The sequence below is a fragment of the Tiliqua scincoides genome, chromosome 8 (genome assembly GCF_035046505.1).
Source record: "Tiliqua scincoides isolate rTilSci1 chromosome 8, rTilSci1.hap2, whole genome shotgun sequence".
Classification (NCBI taxonomy): Eukaryota; Metazoa; Chordata; class Lepidosauria; order Squamata; family Scincidae; genus Tiliqua; species Tiliqua scincoides.
Window position 1 is genome coordinate 26687640 of NC_089828.1, and position 17895 is coordinate 26705534.

Below are 17895 nucleotides of genomic sequence, written 5' to 3' on the forward strand. Positions count from 1 at the left end.
CACTTACCTGGGAGTAAGTCCTTAACTGCACATCTTGCTTCCTAGTTCAGCATTCTGGGTACCCTAGAATGACTGTAAAAGCTTAGGGAACAGTTCTTGAACTCCATTTCTAGCAAGGGTTTAACAAATGCCTACACACACACATACTGTATGTAACATACCTAGCAGCCTCGGGAGCACAGGACCCTGATCATTATGAAAAAATAATCAATTAAGGGCCCAATCTTATCCAACTTTCCTGCACCAGTGCAGCTCTGAGGTAAGGGAACAAATGTTCCCATACCTTGAGAAGGTCTCTGAGACTGCCTCCCCAATACAGGAAGCAGTGCATACCCCATCGGCATAGCAGAGCAGCACTGGCATTGGAAAATTGGATAGGATTGGGCCCTAAGTCAGTGGTCCTTACCAAATGCTTTAGCACTGGAATCCACTTGGAAAAATCCATCAGGGGTTACAAGCCATGATGTGCATGTGCAATCTCCTGATTTTAGAAATGGGCTATGTCAGAATGCGAGATGCAAGGGAGGGCACCAGAAAGAGGTCTCCTGTTATCTGGTGTGCTCCCTGGTGCATTTGGTGGGCTGCTGTGAGATACAGGAAGCTGGACTAGATGGGCCTATGGCCTGATCCAGTGGGGCTGTTCTTATGTTCTTAACTACAATTCCCAGGAAGCCTTGCAGGTCTCTTGTTATCTGGTGTGCTCCCTGGGGCATTTGGTGGGCCGCTGTGAGATACAGGAAGCTGGCCTAGATGGGCCTATGGCCTGATCCAGTGGGGCTGTTCTTATGTTCACTTTTAAAAACAACCCTTTACTGGGACCCACCTAGGTTTACCAGACTTTTAAAAAAGGATATCCAGAAAGAAAAATTTATTCGTTTATAAGTAATAATAACCAGAAAAAGTCCCTCAAACATTTATCTCCTTATATTTATACATGTTTGCAAACTGCAAGAGCTGAGCTCTTTGCAGGGTAATTGGCAGAGCATAATCCTAACCAACTTTCCAGTACTGAGGTAAGGGCAATGCAGCCCTAAGGTAAAGGAACAAATATTCCCTTACCTTGAGGAGGCTTCTGTGCCCCCCCCAAAGCTCCACCCCAAGTCACCCTCGGAAGGGACTCTTGCTGGCAAAAGACTACGATTCCCAGGGGGCTGCGCGGGCGGGCGACGGAGAAAGGCGGGGCTCCTTCCTCCCATGACGGGGCGGCAGCCTCAGCAACGTTCCACCACGTGACATCCTCGGAAGGGACTCTTGCTGGCGAAACACTACGATTCCCAGGGGGCGCGGGCGGGAGATGGGCGGGGCTTCCAGCGCGCGGGGTTGAGCCCTTAGGGGCGTGGCCGGAGGCAGGGATTGCCCTGTGTGCGAGGGGGGAGGGGAGGCCGACGGCGGCGGAGGCGGAAAGACTCCTCCCCTTTCCCCGCCCCTCCCGTCCTTCCTTCCGCGCGCGACCTCGCCCGCGCGCCCGCCGGCCCGTCAGTCAGTCAGTGAGCGAGCGGAGCGGCGAAGATGGCGAAGACCTACGACTATCTCTTCAAGCTGCTGCTGATCGGCGACTCGGGCGTGGGCAAGACCTGCCTGCTGTTCCGCTTCAGCGAGGACGCCTTCAACACCACCTTCATCTCCACCATCGGTGAGGTCCGCCCCTGGCCGGGGGCGCTAGGGGGCTGCCCCCGCCCCTCCCCTCCCCTCCCTCACGAGCCCTCCAGCTCAGGCCGCGGGGCGGAGAGAGGGGCGCTGAGGGTGGAGTGGGGGGTCTCTTACCCCCCAATGTCCCGTGGCTGGGGGGCTGGGGCAGCCACAGGACGTGGGGGGGGGCGCGAACCCTCTACCCCTGACGCGTTTCTTTCCGTTCCGTTTCCCCCCCCCGCCTCCCTCTTCTTCCTCCCTGGTTGCCTTGGGTTATGGGGTGGGGAGAGTGTGGGGGCTGGTGACAGGAAGCGAGGCTCTCCTTGGGCGAGCCCCCAACATAGTGTTCCAAGAGGGGAGCCTGGAGACCCCCCCCCCGGGCTCCTTCTCCTTATTTTCTTTTCCCTTTAAGAAAGTATTTCTTGACCCAGCGTGTGATTAGCATGTGGAACTCCTTGCCACAGGATGTGGTGACAGAGTGGTTGGCTAGGTGGATGTTCTCCCTTCCCCCCACAACACCAGAACCAGGGGAAATCCGCTAAAATTGAGTATCGAGAGGCTTAGGACAGACAAAAGAAAATATTTCTTGACCCAGCATGTGATTAGTCTGTGGAACTCCTTGCCACAGGATGTGATGATGGAGAGAGTGGGTGCTCTGATGTGTGTCCCCCACACACACACACACACAACGCCAGAACCACTGGTGAAATCCACTAAAATTGAGTGTTGAGAGAGGCAGGACAGACAAAAGAAAATATTTCTTGACCCAGCATGTGATTAGCCTGTGGAACTCCTTGCCACAGGATGTGGGGATGGCGTCCACCCTGGACGCCTTTAAAAGGGGACTGGGCAGATTTCAGGAGGAAAAGGCCATCACAGTTTGCAAGCCACGATGAGTATGTGCAGCCTCCTGGTTATAGAAGTAGGATGTCTCAGAATGCCAGGCACAAGGGAGAGCACCAGGTCTCTTATTGTCTTGTGTGCTCCCTGATGGGCCACTGTGAGATACAGGAAGCTGGACTAGATGGGCCTTGTGCCTTATCCAGCAGGGCTCTTCTTATCTTAGGTTTCAATTGAGAAGTCTTTCTGACCCAACATGTGATTAGTCTCTGGAACTCCTTGCCACAGGATGTGGAGATGGCATCTGGCCTTGATGCCTTTAGAAGGTGATTGAGCAGATTTATGGAGGAAAAGTCCATCACCAGTTACAAGCTGTGACGGGTATGTGCAGCAGCCTGGTTTTAGAAGTATAGAGTCTCAGAATGCCAGGTGCAAGGGAGGGCACCAGGATACAGGTCTCTTGTGGTTTTGTGTGCTCTCTGAGGCATGGGGTGGGCCACTGTGAGTTACAGGAAGTTGGGCTAGATGGGCCTTTGGCCTGATCCAGCAGGGCTCTTCTTATGTTCCTCCCCCAGAGGCACTTTCATTACCACCACTGGCACCTTGATAGAAATAACTGTTCTTGTTAAATGCCCTCAGATCACTTGGCCTACCCCCTACCCCCAATTTTATCAGACCCTGCCATATTTTGTCATAGTACTGATGATTCTGGATTGCATCTCTTGGGCAACACTTTGCGCCACTAGTCATCTTTCCTTCCCAAACTTTGCTTTGCCCGGCTGTGCCCTGGGAGTGGAGTGGTCTGGATGCACACCTCTGCTGCCCCTTTCTGCTAGACATTGCTGCATGGTTCAGGCTGGAATGAGAAGCGCTTTGGTGCTTGCTCTAAATCTTGGCCATCACCCGATTTGTGAACTAGACTGGTCCCCCTTCTCCCTTAAACCATTTCTATCCAATGTTGCATATATGCAGCAGGGATCAAATGTGTACATTTGTGGGCTGGACAGAAATGGGTTAAAGCAGAAGTACTTTCATTACTGTCACTTTCACCATGATAGAAATAACTGTTGCTGTTAAATGCCCCAAGATAACTTGGCCTACCCACCCTCCTCCTGATTTTATCAGACCCTGCCATATTTTGTCACATTGCTGATTATTCTGGATTGCATCTCTTGGGCTATGCTTGGTGCTACTAGTAATCTTTGCTTCCCCTGACTGTGCCTGGGAGTTGAGTGGTCGTCTGTTCTGGATACACATCTTCTGCCCCTTTCTGCTAGCCATACCTGCATGGTTCATACCTGCCTGGGGGCTGGGGATAAGAATAGGCCCTCAGTTTGGCTGTACTTGTCTTAAGAGGCGACTAAACAGCCACCCGGTAGATGGGACTCGTCAGCCTGGGGAGGCAGCTCATCTGAGAGAAGGAAAACTTTGATCCCAAACCTCCACTGCCTTGTGGCTCCATCCAGTTATGGAAAAGGCTTCAGGAGTCAGCCTCGAGGCAAAATCCGGAGCCGGAGTCCCTGAGGCAGTTCATGGCTGAACACAGTCACGTTCTGGCAACTCCTGCGACGCTGCTGGAACCAACCATATTGGCCTCTGCCTTTCCATTGGACCATTTCAGCGACGTGGAGAGGGCGGATTTGCTGCATGGCTAACAGCCTATCCTCCATACCTACTTTACCCAGGCTTCGCGCACTGGAGAGGACACTCTGTTCCAGAACCACCATTCAGAGCGTGACACCATAGTCTTCCGAGACTGAAAGATGCCAACTACCTGCATGGTTCAGGCTGGGAGGAGAAGCACCTGATTTGTGAACTAGTGTTATTAACTGCTTGGCTTAGTTCTGATGAGGAGACTGTCAGTATTCCCAGGTCTTGACCTGTTCAGTTTCAAAAGTCATGGTGCCCTGTTTCCCTTCTCCCTTGAAAATTTTTAATTGCCTTTTGGGAAATGCCATGAACTGTTTTGGGAACATGTAGTGTCTAGGTCAATGGCTCTCACACATTTAGCCCCAGGACCCACTTTTTAGAATGAGAATCTGTCAGAACCCACTGGAAGTGATGTCATGACTAGAAGTGACATCATCAAGCAAGAAAACTTTTAACAATCCTAGACTGCAGTCCTACCCACACTTATCCAGGAGTAAGTCCCATTGACTTTCATTGGTAAAAGCATATACATAGTAGCTTGTTTAAAGTACAGAGCTATAACATTTCCCCAGATGCAGTCACATATCATGGTAGCATCAAGTCTAATATATTAAAAATAAAATATTGAAATGAATGGGGACCCACCTGAAATTGGCTCGCAACCCACCTAGTGGGTCCCAACCCACAGTTTGAGAAACACTGGTCTAGGTAACTGAGCTGACCAAAGCCTGGTGTCAGATACTTTCTGGAACTACGGTTTAAGCCTTGTTTGTCTATTTTTTATTTGTAGCTTAACTTGCTTCTGGCTTAACTTGCTTCTGTGGTTGTGACCCAGACAAAATTCACAAGTTGTACAGTTTGTCTTATCAGCCACAACAACCCATCAATTTTTCCAACCCCAGGCATGCAGCAAACCAAGGTAGTTTGTTATGCTCCATCCATGACTGGTGGATTGTAGACTTTTGTATTCCAATTGTTCAGGAAGTGTGGAAGCGATCTTACAGCTTCATAATTATGGAAAAGGCAGAAGGTTTACGGAAAGAATGGAAAGGCAAGAGTTTTAAAATGCAGAGTTAAATATGGGAAGATGATATGTTTCCAGTCTGACCAAGTTCCTGCTATGAGATTGGGTACCTTGTATATCATTATCTTCCATTTAGCATGACGTAGTTGACCAGGAAGAGAGTCATTTCTGAACTTAACATCTAGCTAATATTTTCATGCATAAGCATAGGAGCACCTGTGATAAATGGAAGAGGATATTTCCATGACCAGAGGTGATAGATAACCATGTATGATAACAGAGTAGGAACGCCCTTGAAAAACTTCTGAACAACCTGTAGAACTTGGTTGCAACTTGTATTATTTCACAAATTATTTTTGTACAAAAAAAATTATACAGCATTTTTCCAGAGGGATTTTTCAGCTTTTCCTTTGAATTCAGTGCTATTAGGCTGCAGTTATTAAGGATAGTGATGTTTGTGGTGCTTTTAGATTATTACGATTATTTTAGATTATTTAGATTAAGGATACTGATGTTTGTTTACTTGTGGTGCTTTTAGATTATTTGATGATGACAAAAATTCTATTACAGTGCTTAGTATTTGATTATGTATATAAGTGTTTCATTAAATTGGATGCTTTAACAGAATGCTTGGTATATTTTGTGATACTGAAGTAGTTTACCAGTGTAAACTACTGTAATAGGGTATGTGTAGCAGCAGCTCCTAGGTTTGCTTAACTGATTTGAGAATGCAGCATTTTCATCTGAATTAAAATCTTGTGACAACAGCTCATTTTCAAGAAGTAGGATCTTCCTGATTACTGCTTTCTTGAAGCAGCAGTCTGTTTACAGCTGAAGCATTTTAAGCTTGTCAGATAAATTGAAAGTCAAGTTCAGAATGTGAAACTATTAATGTTTTAAAATACTATTTTGACATTTTAATATGCTTATTCAGAGGCTTTTGTATTGGCGTACCAAATTTTAAAAACAGTTATAATTTAAGCACACGCTTCAACCCACACCCAGCAGAAATTAGAAGCAGAAAAACTTGAAAAGCATAATATCATATCAGCTAGCTTGGAAAATCAAGGGTTCTCAAAAAAAGGAGTTTTAACCAGCTTCTTGAAGTTCATGAGAATCCACATAGCTTACAAGAGAGAGTACAGGTCCTAAAGGTGTCCTGAGATCTGACTCCTCTTAGTTCAGTGAATGAGGGAACTCTGAATAGGTTGATTCAAGACAGGGTGTTTTTGCTTGTCAGGGAAATGTCAGAATACTGTCATAGTAACAGGCTTGCAAACTAAATGTTGTGTGCTGAGTGTACAGAAATGGTCAGGAAGTGAGACCACAAGAAAAACTGCTCAAGCTGGATGTCATGTGTATTGTACAAAACTCTAATTAGTTGTAACTAACCTTGAGCAAGAGTGCTTGTATGCTCAAAGGCTCAGCGGTTTTCTGACCTTACTGGCTTATGTTACACTCCTTTCAGGTTAGAAGTATATATCCTTGTGTTAAACTTCTAGATTTGGGGTTACTGTTCTGTTTTTCAAGAAAGTTTTAATTACTGAGCCAATGTCATAAGGTTTCTGCATGGAAAAGTTGTTTTGTGGGTGCTCTTCTGAACTAAAATTGATCTTTCTCATGACACTAAGGTGCTATTTATGTACAGTAATGTGACTATAAAACCTACAATAGTGTGAACGAATGTTTTGATTTATAGTTCTTTTGCTGCTTTAATCCCATGTGAATAACATTCACACATGTATGCTCGCAGGAAAGATGCTCCCAGGCATTTTAGTGTTGTGTCACAGCAGTGGTTCTCAAACTTAGGGCAGTGGTTCCCAAACTTTTTTGACTGGTGGCTCCCTTGACCTACTGGGCCATTGGCCATGGCTCCCCATTAGGGCTACCATCATTGGGCTACATTGTATAGGGTGGTAGGGTTCTGCTCCCTTGGCTGGTTTCCATGACATGCTAGGGAGCCATGGTTCACAGATTAGGAACCACTGCTCTAGGGGAAGCCTTGCAGAATGTTTTGCTTTAATGTCTGAATATTTTAAAGGTCTTCAGAAGTGATTGAAGAATCTAAATTAATTGGAAGTCAGTAAGGCCCTGGATAACATTTAGTCACATAGTGCCATGTGCTGGATGCATGATTTCTTGACAGTTTGCTAAACATTGAGGGCAACTCTATCAGTGTGATGCATGGCTGAATGTAGAGAAGAAGACATTCCCTGGTCCTGGGCATCTAATAACTGGCTAATAGCACCTGGAGATTTGATATTTGACTTACTGGGCTGAGGAATTTCATTTATTGTTTTGTTTTTCTTTCTGTGCAATTCATGGGTGTCAGACCAAATAGAAATTTGTCTGTGATGTTAATTGTGTGTGTGGTGCAGCTGTGGGGCAGTTCAAACAGTCATGCACATTGCTGAATTATTCAGTGATTGATGGATTACAACTGGACAAGTGGATGAATACCTCTGAAAAGTCCTGAGTTTGAGATATGAAAATTGTTTGGTTTTTTTATGTCTGATGCCTATTTGCACATTTAGAAAATTTTCTGATGTCTAGTGAGAAATAAATGTGTGTGTGTAAACTGTACCTAGGAGTGACAGTTGTTTATGCCTATAATGGCAGAAGTTATTGTTCGTTGTTTTTGTGGCTTAAAGGGTTAGTAGCAACTCCCAAAATTATATGGTATCTTTTCATTTCTGTTGCCTTGAGTTCTTGCCTTGTTAGTGTGATTTGCTGGTGCCTACAGCAACACATGATCCACTTTTATGATGAATCTGATTAAGTAGGCTCTTCTCTTGTTCGTCTCTAAAGTGCCCCAGTATTTATTAACCTTTCATTTTATGACTAACATGATGTTTGCAGAAGAACAGTGTAAAGCAACTGGAAGTCAAAGTTTGGAAAGGATTTTTGAGCAAAAGATTTAACCCAGGCAACTACTTGAGCATTGAATGCTTTATTTATCCTTTAACTTGTGGCTGTTCAACTATGTTACCTTTGCTGTGATGGCACCTTTGTCCTGCAATACTGTACAGTTCTGCATCTTGTTCTCACTTTCTGGTTCAGCTACAAAGCAACTAATGTTGTGTGGGTTTGTATTTCAGTTCCATAGAACAGTGGTTCTTTCACATTTAACACCAGGACTTTTTAGAATGAGAATCTCTCGGGATCCAACGAAAGTGATGTCATGACTGGAAGTGACATCACCAAGCAGGAAAATTTTTAACAATCCTAGGGTGCAATCTTTCCCAGGAGTAAGTCCCATTTACTATCATTGTTAAAAGAATCTACATAGTAGCTTGTTCAAAGTACAGGTCTGTAACATTTCCCCAAATGCAGTCACATACCATGGTAGCATCACGTCTAATATATTAAAAATAAAATATTGAAATGAATGGGGACCCACCTGAAATTAATTGGCTCCCAACCCATCTAGTGGGTCCCGACCCCCAGTTTGAGAAACACTGCCATAGAAGATGGAAAACTATAACTTATCAACAGGTACTTGATTAAAGTGTTGTATAAAAATCTGTCTAGTTATAGCCACCTGGTTGGAACTCTGTGGTACAGGCTTACATTTTGAAATGAAGTCAAAGGTTGTTTAGTAACTCATTGTGAAGCAGGGGTTGGAAACCCAAAGGGTACATCTCAGGATTGCTCTCTCTATTTTCTTTCCTTGATTCCAGTATTTGAACTGAGTTGCATGTGATGATTCATGAACTGAATTGCAAGGAAAGTGAAGATATATAATCATGGACGCTTGATCTTTCGAAGTAGCCTGTTCCCCTGTATAGTTCTTCAGGTACTCCATTGCTTTTTCCTGTATCATTTTCAACATCAAGATACGAACATCTGGAAGCTTACAACTAATTGTCTTATGCTTAATTAATCTATAGCAGGAATTTGCTCTTGTATGCTTGTATATCTGCACATGTCTATACTTAGTGGAAAAATTTGACTCTGGTATTTGCAGTCAGGATTTTACTGCTTCCTTGAGTGGAAATTCTTGCCCTTAATGCAGATCTCATCCAAAAGGGAAGCAAAACTTGGTGTGATCATGTACAGAGTCAGCTTTCTTAACAATTCGCTGTGCTATTGCATCAAACTTTGAAAGTTAATCAGCATTTAATGTACCAGTATAATATGTTGCTTTTATACTTGAAAGCTGGGGTACCACAAAGTACTAACTGCTGCATCATAGTTCTGGCTTTGATAACCTTGAATTAATCTGTTGCCATATGATGTGCTTTCAGGTAGAACATAGTCAGTTTTATTGTCATTGTTCTCTCCAAAGGCTCTTCTGCAGGTGATATTAATGTAAGATGAACTTGTGTGAATGTCTTCATGATGAACTGGGAGGAGTTGAGAATTAACTGCAAAAATTGTTGACTATGAAAAAAACTTTGCAATATTTACAATCTTATCCAAGATGATGTCAGCATCTGGCACTGTGTCCACAAAGGCTGTTTGTGATTGAAACAGCTGGAACAGATGAGTTAAAAAAAATCTATCAGAACTTTTTTCTCTGGTTTCATTTTATGGGGCTCCATTTTGATTGAAAAACACTGTTAGTGCAGTGTCAGTTTTTTAGACTTTACTAAATGCATTGAGACAACTCTTTTATTAGAAATTAATATAAAATATGTTTAAAGCAAAGTGGACTTCCACGAAAATCCTATCTTGTGCTGAAATAGGCAGGCCAGGGTCTCCTCAGACTTGTGCCACCTCTGGAAGTGGTGTAGTCGCTCCACGCTGCTCGGAAATGGGGGCTAGGATCTGGCATATGTGCTGGGTCCCAGTTCCACTACCCCCAGGACCGCCCCCCACCCCAGAATGCCCTCCTGCTGCCTCCTCCCCTCCCACCCCAGACCCTTGCATTGGCCAAGCTCGGCTAATGTAAGGCTCCCTGCCTAAGTTGGCGCAGAAGCTGGATTCAGCCTCTGTGGGTTGGCGTGCATCCCTGCACCAGCCTAGCTGACTCTAGAGGTGACGCACATGTGCTTTACGGCACGCCTGCGATGCTCCTGGGCTGGCGTTGGCCCAAGGGCAAGTTAGGATTGCTCTCTATGTTTTAGAAATTCTACTTTAGTACAGTAGCAGAAGACCTCTGTTTTAACATGAGTATACAACAGGTTGGTCACAACCTGACCTCAAATGGGCGACTGCAGTGCTGTCACTGCCATTTTGTTTTCAGGTTCAGGCCTGCATGGTTTAAACCATAACCAGGGCTAAGGGGCTCTGTTGGGGTACTCTTGATTTTAGCTTTGGAGCAGCCAAGCTAACAAATCTTCCTTGGGTCTCCCATCAACTTGTCTACTCTCCATTTCTGTGACATTCTCTCTGCTCAGTTCCTTCTTTTACCTTGCTTCTCTTTCACCTCTCAAACCTGAGTACAAGCTGCTGCCATTCCGCTATCTACCTCTCCTCTCTTTTCAGTTTCCTTGGAAATTGAAAAGAAAGGCAGAACACATAGCAGGGTGTACTAATTTGCTGCTGCCAGTCAGGAAAAGAGGCACTTCTGGCAGCATGACTGGTCACTCACTCACCCCTTTGTTCACAAATTGACTGAGCACTTTAAAGTGAGTCCCATGTTACAGGTTGGGGTTTGTGATAGACCACAGCTCTTGGCAAGTTGAAGACCACCAAGTTAATTCTTTAATGAATTCTCAGTAAAGCAACTTATGCCACATCCTGTATATTAAGTTCCCAAGTTACGTACTGGTTCTGTTCTGGATGTTTGTCCAGCAGTCGGAACGTGCAGAAATCAAAATGGCTGGCTCTTGCCAGCCCAATGCTGTTGCCCTTGCACGAAAGCATCAGAGTGAACTGCACCTGCGCAAAAGTGGTGATATAAATAATAATAATAATAATACAGGTATTTCTATACCGCCTTTCTTGGTCCTCAGATTTCTCCTTAGACTTTATTCAAGGCGGTTTACATAGGCAGGCAATTTAAATCCCCGTAGGGATTTTTACAGTTTGAAAGAAGGTTTCTATCTTTCAAGAAACCACAACATTCAGATGTTTCTTTCTTGATCTGGTCACACATTCTGGCCTCCATCCTCCCACGCTCAGAGCAGATGGAATAGCTTGGCTCAGCTTGTCAGCTGCTTCAAGGTCGCACGGTGCTGGTGGCCTCAAACTGGCAACCTTCGGATGTTATCTTCAGGCAAATGGAGGCTCAACCCTCTAGACCAGACCTCCTGCCCTATTATGGCTCCTGTTATGGCTGTAACTCTGCAGCCCAGTGTTTATCATAATATACAACCAGCCAAAAGAAGCATTCTGAAGAACTCAAAAGTTTGCTTACTGCTTTGTGGCATTTGATTTGGTCTAAATAAAGTTATTGCCTTATTCAGGAAGTATTGTACTAAGTGACAGTGAAATTAGATATTTCACTGTGATTTTGATGTGATTTGTATCAGATTCTGAATTTTCATTTTCACGTTCGTTCCTTGACATCATGTGCATATAAAGTACTAAGTTTGTTTCATGTTGCAGAAGATGAAGGAATCTGAATCACATGAGAAGCAAGAGGTCTTGTCATACAAAAACTTTGCCAAGTTGCAGCCTGGAACAATAATACAGTGGTACCTCGCATAACGAATGCCCCGCGCAGCGAACAACTTGCAGAACGAAAGCGTTTTGCAAAGTTTGGTAACTCGCACAACGAATTTTTATGACCTATGCTTCGCAAAACGAATTTTTTTTTGTTTTGCTTTGGTTTGTCTTAAGGGGGGATCTTCATGTCAGTTTATGATCCCGTCCACCCTAGTAAGGGGAGGATCTTCATGTCAGTTTATGATCCCGTCCACCGTAGTAAGGGGAGGATCTTCATGTCAGTTTATGATCCCGTCCACCCTAGTAAGGGGAGGATCTTCATGTCAGTTTATGTAAGTAAGTCCCATTGTGCTTGCTCCCAGGAAAGTGTGCACAGGATTACAGCCTTCAAACTCCCCACTCAGCATCCCCCCATCGCTCATTCACCCTCTCACTGCCCTATTTCCTTCATGTTTCCCCCCATGATCATGGCAAAAGCAAGCAATTGAGTGCAGCTGCTCTGTCCTCCCCAGCTTAGAGCACAATCCTGTGCGTGTCTCCTCAGAAGTAAGTCCCATTGTGCTTGCTCCCAGGAAAGTGTGCACAGGATTACAGCCTTCAAGCTCCCCACTCAGCATCCCCCCCCCGTTTTTGAAATCCTCTGTACAGTATGTATGTCTTTAAAGAGCACTTAATAAACACTTTGTAAACCAAATTTGACTTTGTTCTGACTTTTCTTGCCCATAGGAACGCATTAATTAAATTTCAATGCATTCCTATGGGAAAACGCACTTCGCAAAACGAAAAACTTGCATAACGAAAGGACTCGTGGAACGGATTAATTTCGTTATGCAAGGCACCACTGTACTTGTAAGGCTCCTTCATCACACTTTTGGATCAGGTGCCTGAAGATGTTCTGTACTCTGCCTCAGTTGAAAGTACTTTTTAGCATCACGTTCTAGGAGTGTAGCTTGTTGAGTGCTACACTTTACTGTTCACAATACTGCATTTTAATCTTGAATCCATGAGATTGGCAAGAACAATATTCTTTTTAAATTGAGCTTACAAAGACTTAAGCAATTCTGAGATAATTGCACAAGACATTTCCTCAGTTTCACCCAAACTTCCATTTTATTCTATTTCAGACTTCATATAAAGGAGAATGGGGGAAATGTATGCATGTATTTCCTGACATTTTCCCCTAAATATCACACCTCTGGTTTGAGCTCTAAAGATGATGTCTGAGTGAACAGGAAATTGGCTTTGGGAGGAGGGGACAGATTAGACTACTTCATCTGAGATTACTTATCTTGGCTAAAAGTAATGCTGTGGTGGGGGGTCTCCACTTCGAAGGTAGCTGCGTTAGTCTGTAAAAGCATAAACAACCATCTTGTGGCACTTACAATTAATGTGTTGGTCTCTAAGGTACCACAAAACTTCGTTGCAGTACTTTTGGAAGTAAAGTTTTCTATCCTGCTAAATATCTGATTATTCACACAGCCGATTCTAAATATTGATATTGGAGTCATTGTTATGCTTGTGGATGCAACACTGAGTTTGAACTGTGAATATTTTAAATCTTTGCCTTTTGTTTTTGCAAATTGGCAGGTCTGTTGTTGAAATGGCTTGGCTTGTATGGGAAAAGCTTCAGCATCTTTGTCTCTTCACTTGACAGATGTCTGAGGGCTTCATTCTCCTCTTTAATTGGCAGATGGAGCTCTCTTAGATTGTATCTTAAGTCATTGGAGTGACATGACAAATGTCTTGTTTAAATATCAATTAACCCTTAATGACTTTAGACATAAATGTAATTCCTGACTGAATCACACACACTGAGGAAGTTACTGTGTGTCATGAGAGACAGCTGCTATACCTTGATGCCTTGTTTATGTTCTTACAATGTATGCAGAATAAGTATTGTAGTTTGACAGCTGCACACGGCTTTAATGTGTGTTCCTGAAATGCCTTGTTGGGTTTTTAAAACCCTAATCTAATTTGATACTAATCTCAGATCAAATTCTGATTGGAAGCACAACATTTTCCCATTTGTTTTTACTAGTAAGATGGATAAGCATCTTGTGAAACTTTAGCCAACAGTTAACAGAGTTTGGGAAAGTCTCGCTAAGTAAATAATGCACATGTTGATAGTTCGGATCTTGGTTTTGTTTCATGCCTGTTTGATTTGTGGATGGTGAACTAATAACCGGTATTCAAAATCACTGTGGTTTAATGGAAATACCAGAATTTTGATAATAAGGGTGCAGAGAATGATTAAGGCTGCAGTTCTAACCTCACTTTCCTGGAAGTAAGTTCCATTGAACACAAATGGACTTCTGGGTAGACCTGGTTAGGATTGTGTCGTAAACCTGAGAGCTTGAAGGTCTATTGAGAAGAGTGTACCCTCCTTTAAATGTGAAGAGTATAGACCAGTATGACACTAGGGCAGTGGTTCTCACACATTTAGCACCAGGACCCACTTTTTAGAATGAGAATCTGTCAGGACCCACCGGAAGTGATGCCATGACTGGAAGTGACATCATCAAACAGGAAAATTTTTAGCAATTCTAGGCAGCAATCCTACCCACACTTACACAGGAGTAAGTCCCATTTACTAACGTTAAAAGAATATACATAGTAGCTTGTTCAAAGTACAGGTCTGTAACATTTCCCCAAATGCAGTCACATACCATGGTAGCATCAAGTCTAATGTATTAAAAATAAAATACTGAAATGAATGGGGACCCACCTGAAATCGACTCACAACCCACCTAGTGGGTCCTGACCCACAGCTTGAGAAACACTGCACAAGGGAATTACTTTCCCTCCTCTGATCTCAAGGTGTTCAGCATTCTTTTGCAGGAAAATCCAGCATTGTTTTTGCAGCTCGGTAATAGACATGTGAAAATGGGTTTGGTTTTTGTGCAATTCACTGTTTTTTTACTTTAATTGGATTTTCAGACTGCTTGTAAGAGAACAGATAAACCAAATTAAACTAAATTGAGGTGACTTATGAGCTAGCAGGGTGGACTTGTTGTAATCTGATCTGTTTGATGATGCCCTGAGCTTTGCTAAAAAAGAGATGAAATGGGACATGCCACATTAATAGAGGAGATCCTGGGAATAGCAGATTTGAAGGGAAGATCTTTAAGAACCTGTGTCATAGATAGGTATCTATCTGGAAATGGCTGCATCTCAGTTCTGATTACCTTCCTTAAAATGAAAATGCTTTCACTGCTGCAATGGAATTTAGTTCAGTTCCCTCTGTTAGCCATATGAACTTCATATACTTGCATTCCATAATGCTTATGCAATGGGTGTCTCACAGTGGAATCCTTATGCATCTTAATGAGAAGCTATTTACATGCATAAATTTCTCTGAACAATGCTCTAACTGTTGGAAGTGTGCTGTTTGACTTAGGATAGCGGCTTGTAACAATTGCATGATTGATTGTTTGAAGAGACTAATTCTGCAAGTAGTCAGGTTGCTAATAGCCTCCTCTGAATACTAAAAATAACATTCTGGGTTGGCCTTGCTATTATGACAGTTTCATTTCTGGTCATGCTTAGGAGTCGGGTGGTTTGTGGCATTTTTGCATATTATTATAACTGGTAGTTCAGATTCACAGGATACCATAATGCTAACTAATTTTAGGAAATATAGGAAACCATGCATAGGAACAATAAATTTCTTTCCTTCTCCTTTTGAAATGTTCTTTTCAGTTTGCTTGAAGTGTGTGTGGGGACCAGAGTATCTAGGCAACTTTCCAGAGACTCATGTCATTCTTGAGTTCTTCTGGATACAGAACGACTTTTTCAAGGAGTCAGTCACATACATACAGGCGCTGTACGTCTAACCCAGGACCTAAAGACTTAAGGAGGCTAGCTATTTTAAATGGTGGGAATATTATGTTTACCTTTCAGTAGCGATTCAGCTATTTTATTAATTTTAATACACATACTGGAAAAGTGCCATGAGGCAAGCTTCTGGAAGTTTTGCTCTGAGTATTTAATCCATGGGAAATACCATATTGAGGACATCTAGGGCTCTAATCACCTCTCTAATTTGGGTCTTGGGTTTTGATATGAAGATACTTAAGAGTGATTGTATTCTGCAGAGTCCTGAAGATGTAACCCCATCCTTAATATGGGAATGTATCTAAGGTGTGTATCAGCAACACTGTACTAGTGCTGACCTGATTTGCATTGGCACCCTTCAGTCTCGGAAGACTATGGTATCACGCCCTGAATGGTGGTTCTGGAACAGAATGTCCTCTCCAGAGTGCGATGCCTGGGTAAAGTAGATAGGGAGGATAGACTGTTTCCCATGCAGCAAATCCCCCCTCTCCACGTCACTGAAATGGTCCAATGCAAAGCGTCGCAGGAGTTGCCAGAACATGACTGTGTTCAGCCATGAACTACCTCAGGGACTCCAGCTCCAAATTTTGCCTTGAGGTTGACTCCTGAAGCCTTTTCCATAACTGGATGTAGCCACAAGGCAGTGGAGGTTTAGGATCAGAGTTTTCCTTCTCTCAGTTGAGCTGCCTTCCCAGGCTATCGAGTCCCATCTACCCTGTGGTTGTTCAGTCACCTCTTAAGACAATTACAGCCAAACTGAGGGCCTATTCTTATCCCCCAGCCCCCAGGGGTGACCTGATTAATGAGTCTTAAAGTGCACAAGATTAGAAGATGTGCCTGTGTTCAGTCTTCCTTACCTATGATAGGCTTAATTATGACAGCTTCTTTCTGTTCTCCTTTACCTTTTAACCCTTCTTAAAGTTTAGGATTTTGTCATATCTGGTCAGGATAGTACAAATTTGATTATGAGAGTCTTCAGGAATTTCTGGCAGAAACAGATTGATAAAGGGATTTCTCTCCCTTCAACTGATAATGATTTCACGATTTAATAAAAATATAATCAAACATTTTCTTTCTTGTCTGGTGCAACCCAAGGCTGTTTACAGTCACAATAAAAATAGAACAAAAAATAATAAAGCAATTTAAATAAATTTCAAATAACATTTGTTTTAATAAACTATAACTTCCTTCAGCATTCGCCTTGGTGGGTTATACATTTTTTAAAAATGTGTGTATATATAGATAGATTTAAAATATACATTTTTAAAATATTAATATAATATATATAGATTTATATATTTTATATTTAAAATAATACCCAATTAACAGTTGAAAAATTCAGCTACAGTATTATCCAGACATCACTTCAAAAGCAGAATGAGGGCCGATTCCTGTGGTCCGTGCCTCCGCGCCCCAGACCACAGTCACATAAGGCACGTTTGCCGGGCTTACCGCTGGGCTCCCACCAGAGGTGGCTCAGCTCCGGCCAGTGCTAAGCCACTGCCCAGTGGGCGCCCATATTCCGCGGCTCAGCAGTGCCTGCGACCGCCAGGCTGCAGAATGGGGGCATGGTCAGGGGCGTGGGGGAGGCGTTCTGGGGAGGGGGAGGCGTGTTCGGGGGCGTTCCAGGGAGCGGGTGAGAGGCGGATCTGCAAAGCCGAGCTCCACAGGATCCTAGGCACTTGTGGAGGGCTGTGTGCCTTACATGAGCGCCTTCACTTTAGTGGCGACCAAACAGTCGGCGCTAAAGTGAGTAGCCCCATTGGCTGCTTCCCTTACCGTGGGAAGGGGACAAATGCCCCCTTCTCCTGAGGAGCCTCCCGCGGTAGCACGGGAGGCTCTGATTCCGACAGGAGCCTGCCAGGAGCTGCTGGGTCCTGCAGCTCCGGGCAGCTCCGGATTGGGCTGTGAGAAAGCCAAATTATTATACTTTTCCTAAAGTATAGGAAGTATAGGAAGTCTGAAGTACAGGTCTCTGAGGGAGGATTTTTAATTACCACCATTGAGAAGGTTTTGTTTCTGGTTACCTACCTTGCCATACATATGACAACTGTATGTATGTAAAGTTAAGCTAGAAAATGGAATAGAAATGGAATAAATAAGTGTACACCTTCTGTTTATAACTTTCACTGATATGCTACCAGTCAAAGTTGTGGCAGGTAAGAGAAGTCTAGTTGGTGGGTATTGTCTAGTTGGTGTGCACAGCTTAGGGGAATCAAACTTGGGCCAAATAGCATTCACAGTGCCTGTTGAGGGTCAGAAGTGCTGTCATTACGCAAATGATGACTTGAAATAAGCACTTTTTCCTCACTTAGGAACTCTGCTGTAAATGACAAAAGAGACAATATGCAAATCTTGATCAT

General features: G+C 43.6%; 1 protein-coding gene across 1 annotated transcript in view; it reads left to right on the top strand.

Annotated features, from left to right (window-relative positions):
- The first annotated feature begins 1458 nt into the window (after window positions 1-1458).
- The window catches only part of RAB8B (RAB8B, member RAS oncogene family), a 45335-nt gene continuing 28898 nt past the window's right edge, over window positions 1459-17895 (top strand). The window contains exon 1 of the mRNA XM_066635797.1: window positions 1459-1633. Coding sequence (XP_066491894.1) covers window positions 1510-1633 — 124 coding nt within the window. The 5' untranslated portion in view covers window positions 1459-1509. The remainder of the gene's footprint in view (window positions 1634-17895) is intronic.